This window comes from Musca domestica, unplaced genomic scaffold, assembly GCF_030504385.1.
Source record: "Musca domestica strain aabys unplaced genomic scaffold, Musca_domestica.polishedcontigs.V.1.1 49, whole genome shotgun sequence".
Lineage (NCBI taxonomy): Eukaryota > Metazoa > Arthropoda > Insecta > Diptera > Muscidae > Musca > Musca domestica.
In genome coordinates this window covers 2,383,927-2,397,565 of record NW_026712344.1, presented here as the reverse complement: position 1 = coordinate 2,397,565, position 13,639 = coordinate 2,383,927, and the positions used below count along the sequence as shown (strand labels likewise).

The window sequence follows — 13,639 nt, the reverse complement described above, 5'->3', positions numbered from 1 at the left end:
CAAAAATTTGAAACTGGTTTGACAGCTCATTATACCAGCAGCTGTGTTGATGTGCCTACTTTGAAAACTTTTAATTAAAATAATGTTCAATTACTTACCTTTTCGCCACTTATCTCACTCACAATTTTTATTTACGCTATACGTCAGTTTTACTGATTTTCCTTTCCAAAGAAAGTGAACGTATGAAATATAGATAAAAATGAACTAAATAACACAAAAATATGTGCATCTATTTCCTACAGTTCCTTTCAGTGAACATCTACATTAAACTTGTTCGATTAGAAACAAATAGGGCCCTACAAACCAAAACAACACAACCTCCAGAAGGGCCGGATCCACTCCATATTTAGCTTAATGCAGTTTCCCTACATCGAATTATCTAAAATAATTAAAAAATGACTGCCGATGAACGAAATTTCCGGTCCAGTTATTATGAAAAAGTTGGCTGCCACAGTGTCGAAGAAAAGAAATCACTTAACAAATTGTTACAGGATAATATACGAAATCATGTCAAACTGAAACAATTCTGTTTGAGCTACACTGTTCCCACCACACATCGCAGCCTCTTGTGGAACATTATTTTGGGCGTTATGCCATTGCATAAGAACTCCACCGAATTTATTATGAATCAACGCAAAGCTGTCTATGATGATCTACTCAGAGCTGTAAATATAATGCAATATGGCTCTACAACAAAACCGAAAGTATTGCTAAGTATGTGGCAATTGGAACAAAATCGTCTTTTGCACTCAGGACCTGAGGATATAGCTGATCAGGTGTTTATGGAAATAGTTAAAGTGTTGCTACAGATATTCAACGATGATGTTGAGACATATTGGTTGGCAAAAGAATTCTATGCCTGTACTCTAGATATACAACAAGAATGTCCTAGACTGAAAGAGTTGACTCAGACACTACTTAAAAAAGACGATATGCAGTTGTATAGGTAATTTAAATAATATTAAAAGCGAATAATTAAATAAAACAAGTTGTATTTTACAGTCACTTGGAAAATTTGGATGTTTTCAAATCAGACCAATTATTAGATAGATGGTATATGACTTGTTTTGCCGGTGTCATCAATGAATCTACCTTAGTACGTGTATGGGACAAAATATGTGGCGGATCAAAGAAAATCGTCGTATTTATATTCCTAGAGATGGCCAAGGCTCTAAGCGATAAGGCAATGAAATGCAAAACCAGTAACGAGTTTAAAAATCTGATAGAGCAGGTAGGTGTGAGAGGTGTTGATAAGTTCATCTCTATTCCGAATGAGTTGTTTCCTAACGGGGAAACATTTATCAAAATGGGATTGGGGTGGTGAGTTTGTAGTCATGGTCTATAAGAATTATATTCAAAGTAGCTCTTAGACTGAATTTTCAGATTAATCTTCCGACCATTTGGTATATGCCTTTTTGACTGGGTTTTGTCTTTTATTTTCAGGTCAAAGATCCGGATGCGCTAATTGTAAACAAAGCGATAAAAGCATGGCAAAATAGCAATCAACACAGTGAAAAAATAACTGTTCATTAAAATAAAAATAACTCGTTTTATATTCATTAATAAACTAGCTTTACCAACAGAAATGTTAACTTAAATATACTTGAAAACAACATCATTTTTGTCTTGTACTGTTTGAAGTTCCAATGTGACTGGACATTGCATCCAATAGGACAAAAGTTCCTCAGTATAGCCAATTAGGAAATACATTTTACGTGCACTAATAGCCTGCCTCATAATGGCAGCTATACGAATCATATTATGCTGGCGCTTAATAATAACTTCCGAGCACACCAACGAATGCCAAGTGCCATTAATAAACTTGCGGATAAATAGATCTTCAATGGCAGTCTGGGAGGGACGTAGGCCATCCAACATTGTGGCTAAAATTGGGGGAAATAATTTAATATGCCAGCGTTTATTAATTTATCCATTAGACATACATGTATTCCACGAATTCCACGATTTTCGATGTGCAATGTAATGTGGTGGATTGGCCATTTCGTAGGTGAGGGGTTTGTTACGTTTTGTGGTTATGCGGTATCGGCCCGATTGGGTTTTCTCGCACACAGATGTTGTGTGAATGAGAGCAGCAGCACATTTTGCATTTGCTATTGACTCCTTAAGTAGGGAGGATGATAACTGCAAATAAATTAAATAACTTCTATCAATTAATTCACAATTTCACTTCTTTTAAATGTTTTTTACAAACTTTTTGCAGGGCCGACATCGTTCCAAGACAAGAAACAAGAAATCACAGCTGTTAATGACATAACATTCAATGTTGTGTGTTCAGTCAAGCAATGCTCAGCGTTAAACCACAATCGTGAGAGCGAACGCTTTGTACTTGATTACTAACAAAAATAACATAATTTAAATTTTAATAATTCAAAAAGTTCTAAAAATAAGAAGATACTGTAGAATTGTGATTTAAAATGTTTCACCTCATTATATTTTTCATTGCTGTATTTATATTTTCCTTAACTACACAAATACCTTTGCATCTGAATCACCTTAGCAAAGCATAACGGTAATTTCGACGCCGTTGTTTATAAAAAGTATTTGACTATGTCATATGTCAATTCTTCTTCTTCCTTCGAAGTCACTCACCGCGCTAGAATGTGTAGTATATATCAAGAAGTAATAATATGTGTGAATAAAAATTAGAAACAAAAATAAGTGATGGGGAAAATCATTGTTTTTCCTTAAAATAATGGTACATAATGTTATATTGGAGTGAATAAATTGAAGATATTTACTGTGCTGATTAATATTTATATCAAATTTATGTGAAAACACACTCCTAACAGCAAAGAAAATCGATAAATTATCAATGAAAAGAAATAAAATCTCAAGTGTGTTGGGAACATTCATTGTCACACACGTTATTGTTGCTGTTGTATCTTGTTGCAGTGATCAGTGTAGTCTATTATGCGTATTTTATCACCGATGATAAGAGATTTTAATTTTGTGAAAAAAAAAACTTTTTCAAAAGCCAAAATCTTTAACTTGCTCTGTATTCTGTAAGGAATATTTATAAAGAAATAATTAATATGAAAGCTTTTTATTCCAAAAATGAACTACAGAATGCAACGGTAAAGCTGAAGTATTTATCTTATAAATACACGAATAAACTCATAATTCGCATTTGTTCCCAATATTAAAAAAGAGCTTCAAAATGAATGTAGAACGACACAATAATATTATGAATATTTTTTGTTTTTAAAATTTCATACATTGAGACTTATTTCGCTTTTTAAATATTTTAGTTTAATCAAGTTTTTGTTCTAACCGAAAATATTAAAACGAATTAATATCAATTTCCTGTAGTATGAAATCTCTATTTTAAAACATTAAAAAAGGAAATCTAAAACATTTTACTAATTTAATTTTTTTTCTGTTTCGGACCTTAACAGTGAAGTGTTTTTGTAAATATTTTTAACATAAAAATAATAATTATTAAATAATACAATTTTATTATATCTTCGTTATATTTTCTATAATATTTTTCTATATATTTTTCTCCGTTACAGGTCTTTAAAATAAATAATTACAATACTAAGCATTCCATTTTGTAACCTGCAAGCCTTATATTATTGCCAAATTTTGTTATTTTTTTCTACTATGGAACAAGAAATTGGTACTTGGGATTCTGTATTATTGGAAAATCTTTCTGAAGATAGTTTCATTAATAACATACATCAGCGTTACAAACGTGATCTCATTTATGTAAGTTGGATTTTTTTTGTATTTTAGAAATTTTCTTGGAAATAATGGTGATTATTTTACAAATTTACAGACTTACATAGGCACTTCCGTGGTGGCTGTTAATCCATATCATCACATATCAGAAAATTCGTTGGACCTAATACATAACTATGGTAGTAAGGGCATATTTCAATTGCCTCCACACATGTAAGAAAATTGAGTAATAAATTCAAATTTATATCAATGCTATTAATTCAAAAATTCTTAATTTTAGTTATGGCCTTGCAAATTTATCATTTCAATCTCTTAAGGATAGAAATGAGGATCAATGCATAATTATGACGGGTAAATGAATTTGAATACATATCTACTTTCGAAAATGAGGCATAGAGAACAATATTTATGTTGAAATAAAAAATTAATTAAAATCAATTAATTCTTAGACATGGGATTATATTCAGAAATAAAATCAAAATTGCACTCAGTGCTTCATGTAGCATTTTATTTATTTTTTTTCGTGAATTTTTATTAATAAACGTTTTTTATTTATATTTACAGGTGAAAGTGGATCCGGTAAAACCGAATCTTTCAAAATGATTGTCAATTTCCTAACACATATTCAAGAAAAATCTAAAAGATCATCATCTCTGAGCAAACAATCTTCTGCTGGATCCAGTGGTACGCCAGCCACAGCAGCAGGAGCCGCTGGCTGTTCATCTTCCCACAGACATCGACGCACATCCAGTTCTTGTTCAATGGGGCCGACATTAAGCTATTTACAAAATAAAAACCCAATTACTGCCGCCAATTCAAATACATGTTTGGCAATGCAACAACAACAACGCAGACAGTCACCTTCTCCAGGACCACCAACACCAAAATACTGTGATGCAGCTGCCCAGCATAGAACGCGTGCCGAAAGCTCCGAACGGCAAGGGAAACGTAGTATGAAAGAGAAAATGGTTGACTTTGATTTTTCACATCACAAAAGTACGGAAAATATATCTACCCTAGATAGTTCAATATACACCACGGCCATGTCATCACATTGTGGCCAACAGTTGTCAACAACCTTTGGCATTACCTTATCACCTCATCCACCAAAATCCTGTTTCAAACATCATCAGTCAACACAAATTCCCCATAAATCTGCCTCAACCTCGAAATCTTCTTCCACCATCTACTTGCCTCGAAGCACATCGCCGAAATATTTGACATCTTCCGTTGGTGTTGGTGGCGGTGGTTGTCGCCAATGTGGCCACAGTAAATGTACTAGAGCTCAAAGTTTTGATAGAGATGATGGAGATATAAGTATATCCTCACAGCCGGGTAATTATAGCTTATCAACAATGTCCTCGACACATTTACAACGTGGCAGTTGTTCAAATTTAACCAAGCAAAGTTTATCGGAATGCTGTAATCGCGATGAAAGCTCACATTTATCTGGTTCCATGCAACGCATTTCTTTATATGATGCTCATAAAATAAATCAATCGGCCATCAATGCGCTCAAATTGTGGCAATCATCTCCGGCAACGCCAAGAAGGCATAAAAACCCTTTGAAGAGATTAAGAGAATGTGTTTCATTCGCTGATGTTTTCCTAGAGGCCATGGGAAATGCTGTAACGCTGAAAAACAATAATTCCAGTCGTTATGTATGCATGTATAATTTGACTTTTAAATCGTTTTGATTTTGAAATTTTATTCTTTTTTAGGGGAAACTTTTTGATATAGAAATTGATTTTAAGGGCGATCCAATTGGTGTTCACATAACTCATTGTAAGTTGATGATCATATTTACTTAGTGTACAAGAGAGTTAATATTTTTAACCATCAAAATACAGGAATTAAAAAAAAATGCTGTAAGTTACCTTTAAGCATTAATGGAACTAAATCAAGTGACTTAGGACCTGTTTTTTATGACGATACAAAAGTGATTTCGAACGAAAAATATTAATCCAAATATGATTTTCAAATTTTTGATTTAATTAATAGCAAATCAAAAAATAAAATTGAAAAATTAATTTGAAATGCTTTTCATATTGTCATAGAGAAACAGACCCTTACTTTGAAATTCCTGCATTTGATAACTATTTATTTTAATGTTACAATATATCTGTATATATTTTAATATATTCATATTCTCTATATTTTCCCATGCCTCAGATATGCTGGAAAAGGTTTGACAACTATATGTGATGCTAAATATATGTGTCTTTTTCAAACAAATCATGCATATTTTTTAAATATTTATGCTTTCTAAAGTTACATCCTAAAGGATACATAAGCAGCTTGACATCAGCGAGGCATGTTAATGTCAAATTATAAGAAAAAAAAAACAACGGCAGTATTCTAGTGCATCTCTTGTGAAGACTTCAAGCTGCTTATGTGCCCACTGTTTAAATATTAACTTAAAAATATCTATCTATTTATACCTGCAAACATTTTCAAAATTAAACTACTCTAAAATTATTTAAATTTTGTGTTTACTTTTACAGACTCGTGTGACTGACGTTTCTTCCGGTGAAAGGAATTTCCATATATTTTATCAATTACTGTCTGGCGGGGATTTACAATTATTAAGTAACATGACATGTAATAAAAATAAACAAACATTTAATACCTATCCTTTTAGAATCCTTAAAATTGTACCGTAATGTCGAGAAGTATGACATTTTAAAAAACACAACTGCCTTGGAGGAAGATCGGACAAATTTTCACTACACAAAAGTAAGTTGTACCATCAAAGAATCCCCTTTTTTATACCCTCCACCTTGAAAAGGGGGGTACCTTAACTTTGTCATTCCGTATATAGTATGATCAGCAGGATCAACATAAAATTCTAAGTCGATTTAACGATGTCCGTCCGTTTGTCTGTTGAAATCACGATACAGCCCTCATTATTTAACGTAGAGCTTCAAAATTTGGCAGAACAAGTTTTATTGTACCTAGAATGATTGGTATGGATATATCAGTTCACGTTTTGGTATAGTCGTCATATAATGGTACCTCCCGGTATTCGTTATTTTGATGATTTTCGCCTGATTTTTTCACGGATTGGTCTAAAAATTAATATTTGTAACCCATAATGGATTCTAACTCCGATGGCGAAATATTGTATGTATAGGTCCACGATTTTGTATAGCCCCCATATAACAACACCTCCTGATATTCCATATTTTGATGACTTCTGCCAAAATTTTTTACGGATTTGTCTAAAAAATGTTATTTCTAGTTTGTAATGGGTTCTAGCTCAGGTAGCGGAACATACTATATATTGGTCCACGTTTTGGTATAACCTCCATATAACGGTACCTCCCGATATTCAGTGTTTTCAAGATTTTTGCCACATTTTTCCACGTATTTGTCTAAAAATTGGTATTTGTAGTTCATAATGGGTTCTGGCTCCAGTGGCCGAACATTGAATACTTAGGTCCACGTTTTCCTATAGCGCACATATAATGATTGATAATCCTAGTCACATATACCCACGAAACTGTTTCAAATTTGGTATTTAAGAAGACTTAGTAAATTACAATCCTTGAAGTATAAAATTTTCTATGGAGGTTCCCGTTTTGGTATGGCCCTCGTACAGCGGGCTCATCCACTTTATGGTTTCTTTGAAAAGTTTAATAGCATTATCCAAACGGTCTTACTGGTATTTGCAGTTTATGGTGGAACACGTTTGCATTCAGATACTTTTATATGAAAATGTTTTCTTTACCCAATGGTGGAGGGTATTAAAAGTTCGGCCCGACCGAACTTAACGTTTTTCTACTTGTTATTTTTTAGTACTACTTGTTTAATTTTCTTTTATAGAAATCCTTAGATGTCCTTGGTCTATCTTGTGATGAAATAAATTCAATTTTTCGTATAATAGCGGTGGTATTGAAATTAGGCAATTTTGTATTTGTACCAATAACAAATATTGATGGCACCGAGGGTTGTCAAATATCGAATATTTACGGTAGGAGATTTTTATGCTTAAAAACCAATATATCTACATTTAAAATTACTTTTCACAGAGGTTGAAGAAACTGCTCACCTACTCAATTTAGAAGCTCAAATTTTAATCAATTGCCTTACAAGAGCCTGCAGCTCAAACAGCAGTTTGGAAGATGTCGGTAAGCATGTCATAAATCAAAATAAAAATGGAAACAAATTTGAAATTTCTAATGCAATTGTTTACATTAGGTTGCGAGCTAGATGCCCGCCAGGCATCAATGATACGAAACACATTGTGCCGCACTCTATACTCAAGACTTTTCACATGGTTGGTGAATAAAATCAATGATAGTCTTAAATCAACGCAGCGCGAAAAGAATTTAGCTCTGCTGGACTTTTATGGTTTTGAATCTATGGAATACAACTCATTCGAACAATTCGCCATAAACTATAGCTCCGAGAAAATTCATCAAAATTTTGTTCACAACATCCTTAGAGTGGAACAAGAATTGTATGTACGCGAAGGTTTGGAATGGTCTAGAATTGATTACTTTGACAACGAGTCGATATGTGAGCTGATTGACAAGCCCAACTATGGCATATTGAGTTTAATCAACGAACCACATTTGACCACCAACGAAGCCCTATTGACACGTATACAACAGTGTTGTGCGGGTCATCCATGCTTTATGATAGCTCAACCCAACTCGATGACATTTCGCATTCGACACTATGCCAATGTTGTGCAGTATTCTGTGCATAGATTTTTAGAAAAGAATTCCGATATGCTGCCAAAGTACTTAAGTTCAGGTTTATATCAAAGTAAACTGCCACTCGTACAAAGTCTCTTTCCCGAGGGCAATCCTCGGAGACAAGCCAATAAAAAGCCCACCACTTTAAGTTCCAATATACGCACTCAATTAAATACTTTATTAGCCATAATTAAGCCGCGATGTTCACGTTATATATTTTGCATAAAACCAAATGAATGTCGTCAATCGAGAACTTTTGATATGTCCTTGGTGCAACATCAAGTTCGCTACATGTCTCTGATGCCGCTGGTACATCTCTGCCGGCAGGGTCATTGCTTTCACATGCTTCATGCGAAATTTTTTTTACGCTACAAACTTTTAAGTGCCAAAACATGGCCGCACTATCGTGGCGGCAAATGTGTCGAGGGTATAGCTCTCATAATACGTAATCTTCCATTGCCATCAGCTGAATTTACGATTGGCACAAAAAATGTGTTCGTACGTAGTCCACGTACCGTTTACGAATTGGAACAATTCCGCAAAGGACGTATGCACGATTTGGCTACTCTGATACAGACCACATTTCGTATGTATCGCGAAAGAAGTCGCTTTCTGAGACTGCGATCAAGTCAGATTGCAATTGCAAGGGCTTGGAGAGCGTGGAGGGTAAGTGCATTATAAAAGGAAAAAAATACAATAAAAAAATAATGTTTCTTCCCAGTTTACATCATACTTCCATACACGCGAACAATGCGGTACCGTGAAATACAAACAAAGAGGCAATTGGGCAGTTGAAGTTATAACCCGAGCTTATATTCAATACAAAACTCGCCAATATCTTATGACCATACCTCAAAAATTACCACCAAATTCATTAAGTCCTCTGTCAATGGATTGGCCGGCAGCTCCATCATTTCTTGAAGAAACATCGCGTCTGTTGCGGGCCATCTATCATCGTTGGAAATGCTATTTATATCGTAGTTCCTTTGACCAGACATCGAGAAATCGTATGCGTGAAAAAGTTACAGCCAGTATTATATTTAAGGATCGCAAAGCTTCGTATGCTCGAAGGTATATACAAATGTAAGCCATATTGTAGTGGAATAGTATTTAACATTTTCTGTTCTCCGTTGACAGTGTGGGACATCCTTTTATCGGAGATTATGTGAGATTAAGGCCAAATGCCATGTGGAAACGTATGTGTTCGGAAACAAATGATCAGTATGTTGTGTTTGCAGACATTATAAATAAAATAACAAGATCAAATGGTAAGGTAAGTAAGCGTATTGAAAATGAGGGCCTATTTCTCTGTGACGACACGAAAGTGAATGTCATAGAAATGCACAATTTCAAATAAATTTTTCATATTTTTATACTCTCCACCTTGGAAAGGGGGGTATATTAACTATGTCATTCCGTATAAAGTATGATCAGCATAAAATAATAAGTCGATTTAACGATGTCAGTCTGTCCGCAGGTTGAAATCACGATACAGGCCACATTATTTGACGTAGAGCGTCAACATTTATCAGAACAATTTGTGTTGTGTTTAGGATGGTTGGTATTGAAAATGAGATATATCGGGCCCATACAACGGTGCCTCCATATTCGGCATTTTGTTGATTTTTGTCACAATATTCCACGGATTTGTCTTAAAATTGTTATTTGTTGGTCATAAAGGGTTCTAGATCGGGTGGTGAAACATTGTATATATAGGTCCACGTTTTTGTATAGCCCCATATAACGGTACCTCCCGATATGCGATATTTTGATTATTTTTGCCACATTTTTTCACGGATTTGTCTAAAATCGATATTTGTAGGTCATAATGGGTTCTAGCTCGTGTGGCGTACCATTGTATGTATAGGTCCACGTTTTGGTATAGCCCATATATAACGATACCTCCCAATATTCGATATTTTGATTATTTTTGCCACATTTTTCCACGGATTTGTTTTTAAATTGGTATTTGTGGGACACAATGGGTTGTACCTCGTGTGGCGAAACATAGTATGTATAGGTCCACGTTTTGGTATAGCCCCCATATAACTGTACCTGGCTATATTCGATATTTTGATAAAAATTGGTATTTGTTACTGGTATATGAAATTTAAAGTGAAACACGCTTGAATTCAGATACTAATATATAAAAATGTTTCCTTTAACCTAAGCTGAAGGGTATTAAAAGTTCGGCCCGGCCGAACATATTGTTTTTTTACTTATTGAGTTTTGAGTTAAACTCAACATTTCTAAAACACATTTGGAATGGAGGTTTTCTTTCGTTTTCGTCATACATAAGCAGGACCTTAAGTCTTGTAAAGTTGTACTTAAAACGGCTTTGGTTTTTCATAACCGTCGGACAAAACGATTTTTGTTCAAAAAATTTGCATCCTTGATGTTTTTATATGTTGTTTTAAAATTTTCCTTAGATTGTGCCTATTTTGTTGGTCATATCCACTTCATCGTTATTACTACTGGATCAAAGAACTTTGCAAATAAAATATCGTGTGCCTGCTGCAGAAATTTATCGTATGTCACTAAGTCCATATCTAGATGACATTGCCGTATTTCATGTGAAAGCTGTAAGTTTTTGATTTTTCACATAAAACTCCCCAAAGTGTAACCAAATATGTCTATTTCTCTCATTTTGCTAGTCCGAATTTGGTCGCAAGAAAGGTGATATAGTTGTTCAAGCAGCACATATAATAGAAATAGTTACAAAAATGTTTTTAGTCATACAAAATGCCACAGGGAAACCACCTGAAATACACATTAGTACCGAGTAAGTATTAAAATTTACAAAAAACATGTATGCCTTATTTATTTTTATTTAAATTATTATCTTCTTCTACCTAGCTTTGAAGCTAATTTTGGCCAACAAACAGTTATATTTAATTTTAAATATGGCGGTATGTCGGATCTTGCACAAGGACCACCAAAGGTTACTAGGAAAGCTAATCGTATGGAAATTATTGTATGATCCGCAACTAAAAGCTATCGTTGGACATCATTGACATGTTTAAATGCCTATGAACTAGATGCAAGAGCCAATTAAAAATTGTCTCCTCAAATTCTTCCCGAATATTTTTCCATAAAACAAAACTCTAGAGTATCAGAATCTTAAAAAAAAAACAACACAACACAAAACCTGACAATCATACAAATTTAATTTCATCAATTATTTGATATAAATCTTTATATTGAAACATATTGCTTCAATTTTTGTCGCTAATTTAAGAATTCTAAAATATGGTGTATTGATATCGTGTGTGTGTAGCTGTCAGTAAATACTGAGATCAGTTTTAGTATAAATTGTGTGAAAATGTCGAAACAGTTGTAGAGTTTTGATGGTAATTCTGAAGGACTTTAAAAATTTGGATTTAAATTACAGTGTGGAATATTTTTTTTTAGTTAAATTTAAAATTTGCAGAAAACATTTGTTTTTCCTTCGCGTTTTCAATATTACTGGCAATTAATTGTATTAATTTCACAAAAGGATACTTCTACTCGATAATTATCATTTTAACATCAACATAATATGAAATCATTTATTCTTTTAAAATTGTTCTGCGACGCGTAATTTCTGTTCGGCCTTGCCTCCCTGCTACGCTTGTGCCTCCATTCTATAACTATTTTTACCACACTTTTCTTGTTCATTCAAATTGAATGAAGAAACCAATTCTTTTTTTGTCCGCTCTGCCATTGTTGATTTCAATTAAAATTACGTTTTATCAAATTATTTTGCATAGTATTCGAATACCTTTGATTAAAAGTGATTGAAGTGACATTTATCAGGAAGCCAAATGCATGATACGTGGGAATTGAAAAAATGTATTAATATGTTTAAAGAGATTTGCTTTTTATTGCTGTTTTTGCTTAACCATCCAAATACAGTTCTTTAATTTTCTTGTTTTGAATTAGTTTTCATATTATTATTATTATTTTTTTTTTCTTTGAATATGTTTTTTTGCCTTGATTTCTTTCTATTTTTCTTTTGTTGTATAATTATTTTAATATATAATCTCCTTTTGATCTCAATTTCGGTTTCAATTAAGTTCCCCAGCATAATATTTATTTTTATTTCCAATGATTTCAAATAACCTCGGTCCTATTGTTGGTAATTCGTCTTTTTTCAAAAACAGATTGAGTCAATATTCAAATTGTATGTCCATTGGTCATCTAAATTGTCATAGTTTGCGTCCGTCCATATATAATACCACCCTTTGTGAGCTTAAAAATCTTATTTGTGATAGTGGTTTTGGGTTGTTCGCTGTTTCCGAGACTTGGTTGAAACCTTACGTTTCGTCGAAAACTGTTGCGATTCCGGGCTACTCATTTGTCCGCAATGACCGACCTAGCGCTCGTGGAGGAGGTGTAGGTATTTATATTTTAAAAAATATTAAGTATAAGGTGGTTTTTCGCTCTGAAAATCCTGGAGTTTGCGAGTCTTTATTTATAGAACTTATTTTTGGTTTAAGTAAAGTCCTTTTTGGTGTTGTTTATTTGCCACATGGTAATATTCATAACTTTGAGGAGATACATGAAGATATTTTGTCCAGATACGAATCTATAATTGTTGTCGGCGACTTTAATTGTAACTTGTTCGACATTTCCAAATCGTCTGAAATGAGGAATGTTTGTCTTCGTCTTGGTATATCAATTACTCATAACTCGTTGCCTACCCATTTTAATATTGCTACTGATTCTGTTTCTCTTATTGATTTTTTTGCCTGCAGTCACCTCTGTTCTCTTATCTCCTCTGATCAAGTCCAATGTCCTTCTATTTCTCACCATTCTTTAATTTTTGGTATCACTAATATAAATTTGACATCAGCAGAACATTTTTTGAGTTTCGGAACTATAATGATATAAATTGGGACGGTCTGCTTGATTATCTCGTCAATGTTGACTTTAGTAGTTTATATAGTACATCTGATATTAATTTACAGCTTTCGTTTCTCCAGTTGCTTATTGCTAATCTTTTTTCATATGTTCCTATCGTTAGAAAACGTGTTGTACATTCCTTGGATCCGTGGCTGAAATGTAAATCTATAATACTGGCGATCTCTTTGCGTGATATGGCGTACAAAAATTATTTAAAATTTCCTACGCAGCAAAATATGGCGGTGTATCGAACCCTCAGAAACAAAGCTAAGTCTATTCTTAGAAAGGAACGTAAAAAATATTATGAAAAAATTTTCAATGGACTAAATGCTACTCATCTCTGGAGACAA

The 13,639-nt window shown here is 33.5% G+C and overlaps 3 protein-coding genes across 4 annotated transcripts; 2 read left to right on the top strand and 1 right to left on the bottom strand.

Moving 5' to 3' along the window:
- Positions 1 to 252: 252 nt before the first annotated feature.
- Positions 253 to 1,618, top strand: LOC101894612 (TBC1 domain family member 7). The gene is made up of 3 exons (XM_005188556.4): positions 253 to 946; positions 1,003 to 1,231; positions 1,444 to 1,618. Exons 1-3 carry the CDS (start codon positions 396 to 398, stop codon positions 1,531 to 1,533), a joined length of 870 nt encoding a protein of 289 aa, XP_005188613.1. The 5' UTR covers positions 253 to 395; the 3' UTR covers positions 1,534 to 1,618.
- LOC131804778 (small ribosomal subunit protein uS3m-like) lies at positions 1,530 to 2,335 on the bottom strand. The gene is made up of 3 exons (XM_059127959.1): positions 2,213 to 2,335; positions 1,944 to 2,142; positions 1,530 to 1,883 (listed from the first exon to the last, which is right to left on the bottom strand). The coding sequence occupies exons 1-3, from the start codon at positions 2,228 to 2,230 to the stop codon at positions 1,594 to 1,596; spliced, it is 507 nt and encodes a 168-aa protein (XP_058983942.1). The 5' UTR covers positions 2,231 to 2,335; the 3' UTR covers positions 1,530 to 1,593.
- A 274-nt stretch (positions 2,336 to 2,609) lies between these two features.
- On the top strand, positions 2,610 to 11,653 carry LOC101894229 (unconventional myosin-Ib-like). Of its 2 annotated transcripts, XM_005188553.4 has the most exons (17): positions 2,610 to 2,716; positions 3,534 to 3,729; positions 3,800 to 3,915; positions 3,983 to 4,053; positions 4,267 to 5,363; positions 5,424 to 5,487; positions 5,875 to 5,888; positions 6,207 to 6,291; positions 6,344 to 6,438; positions 7,528 to 7,675; positions 7,734 to 7,832; positions 7,903 to 9,071; positions 9,127 to 9,476; positions 9,543 to 9,678; positions 10,835 to 10,987; positions 11,060 to 11,187; positions 11,262 to 11,653. In XM_005188553.4, the coding sequence occupies exons 2-17, from the start codon at positions 3,625 to 3,627 to the stop codon at positions 11,383 to 11,385; spliced, it is 3,954 nt and encodes a 1,317-aa protein (XP_005188610.2). In that variant the 5' UTR covers positions 2,610 to 2,716; positions 3,534 to 3,624; the 3' UTR covers positions 11,386 to 11,653. The 2 variants fall into 2 exon arrangements, 1 of the variants encoding a protein (XP_005188610.2); XR_002195076.2 differs by lacking the exons at positions 5,875 to 5,888; positions 7,528 to 7,675; positions 7,734 to 7,832; ... (4 more) ...; positions 11,060 to 11,187; positions 11,262 to 11,653.
- The last annotated feature ends 1,986 nt before the right edge of the window (positions 11,654 to 13,639 follow it).

Excerpts from the sequence above, each read along its gene's own strand:
- LOC101894612 (XM_005188556.4), top strand. The coding sequence starts at position 396 with ATGACTGCCGATGAACGAAATTTCCGGTCCAGTTATTATGAAAAAGTT. Across the intron at positions 947-1,002 it reads GACGATATGCAGTTGTATAG|TCACTTGGAAAATTTGGATG; the intron begins GTAATTTAAATA and ends TGTATTTTACAG. Across the intron at positions 1,232-1,443 it reads TTAAAAATCTGATAGAGCAG|GTCAAAGATCCGGATGCGCT; the intron begins GTAGGTGTGAGA and ends TTTTATTTTCAG.
- LOC101894229 (XM_005188553.4), top strand. The coding sequence starts at position 3,625 with ATGGAACAAGAAATTGGTACTTGGGATTCTGTATTATTGGAAAATCTT. Across the intron at positions 7,833-7,902 it reads CAGCAGTTTGGAAGATGTCG|GTTGCGAGCTAGATGCCCGC; the intron begins GTAAGCATGTCA and ends TGTTTACATTAG. Across the intron at positions 9,072-9,126 it reads GGGCTTGGAGAGCGTGGAGG|TTTACATCATACTTCCATAC; the intron begins GTAAGTGCATTA and ends GTTTCTTCCCAG.
- LOC131804778 (XM_059127959.1), bottom strand. Across the intron at positions 1,884-1,943 it reads GTGGAATTCGTGGAATACAT|CCACAATGTTGGATGGCCTA; the intron begins GTATGTCTAATG and ends CCCCAATTTTAG.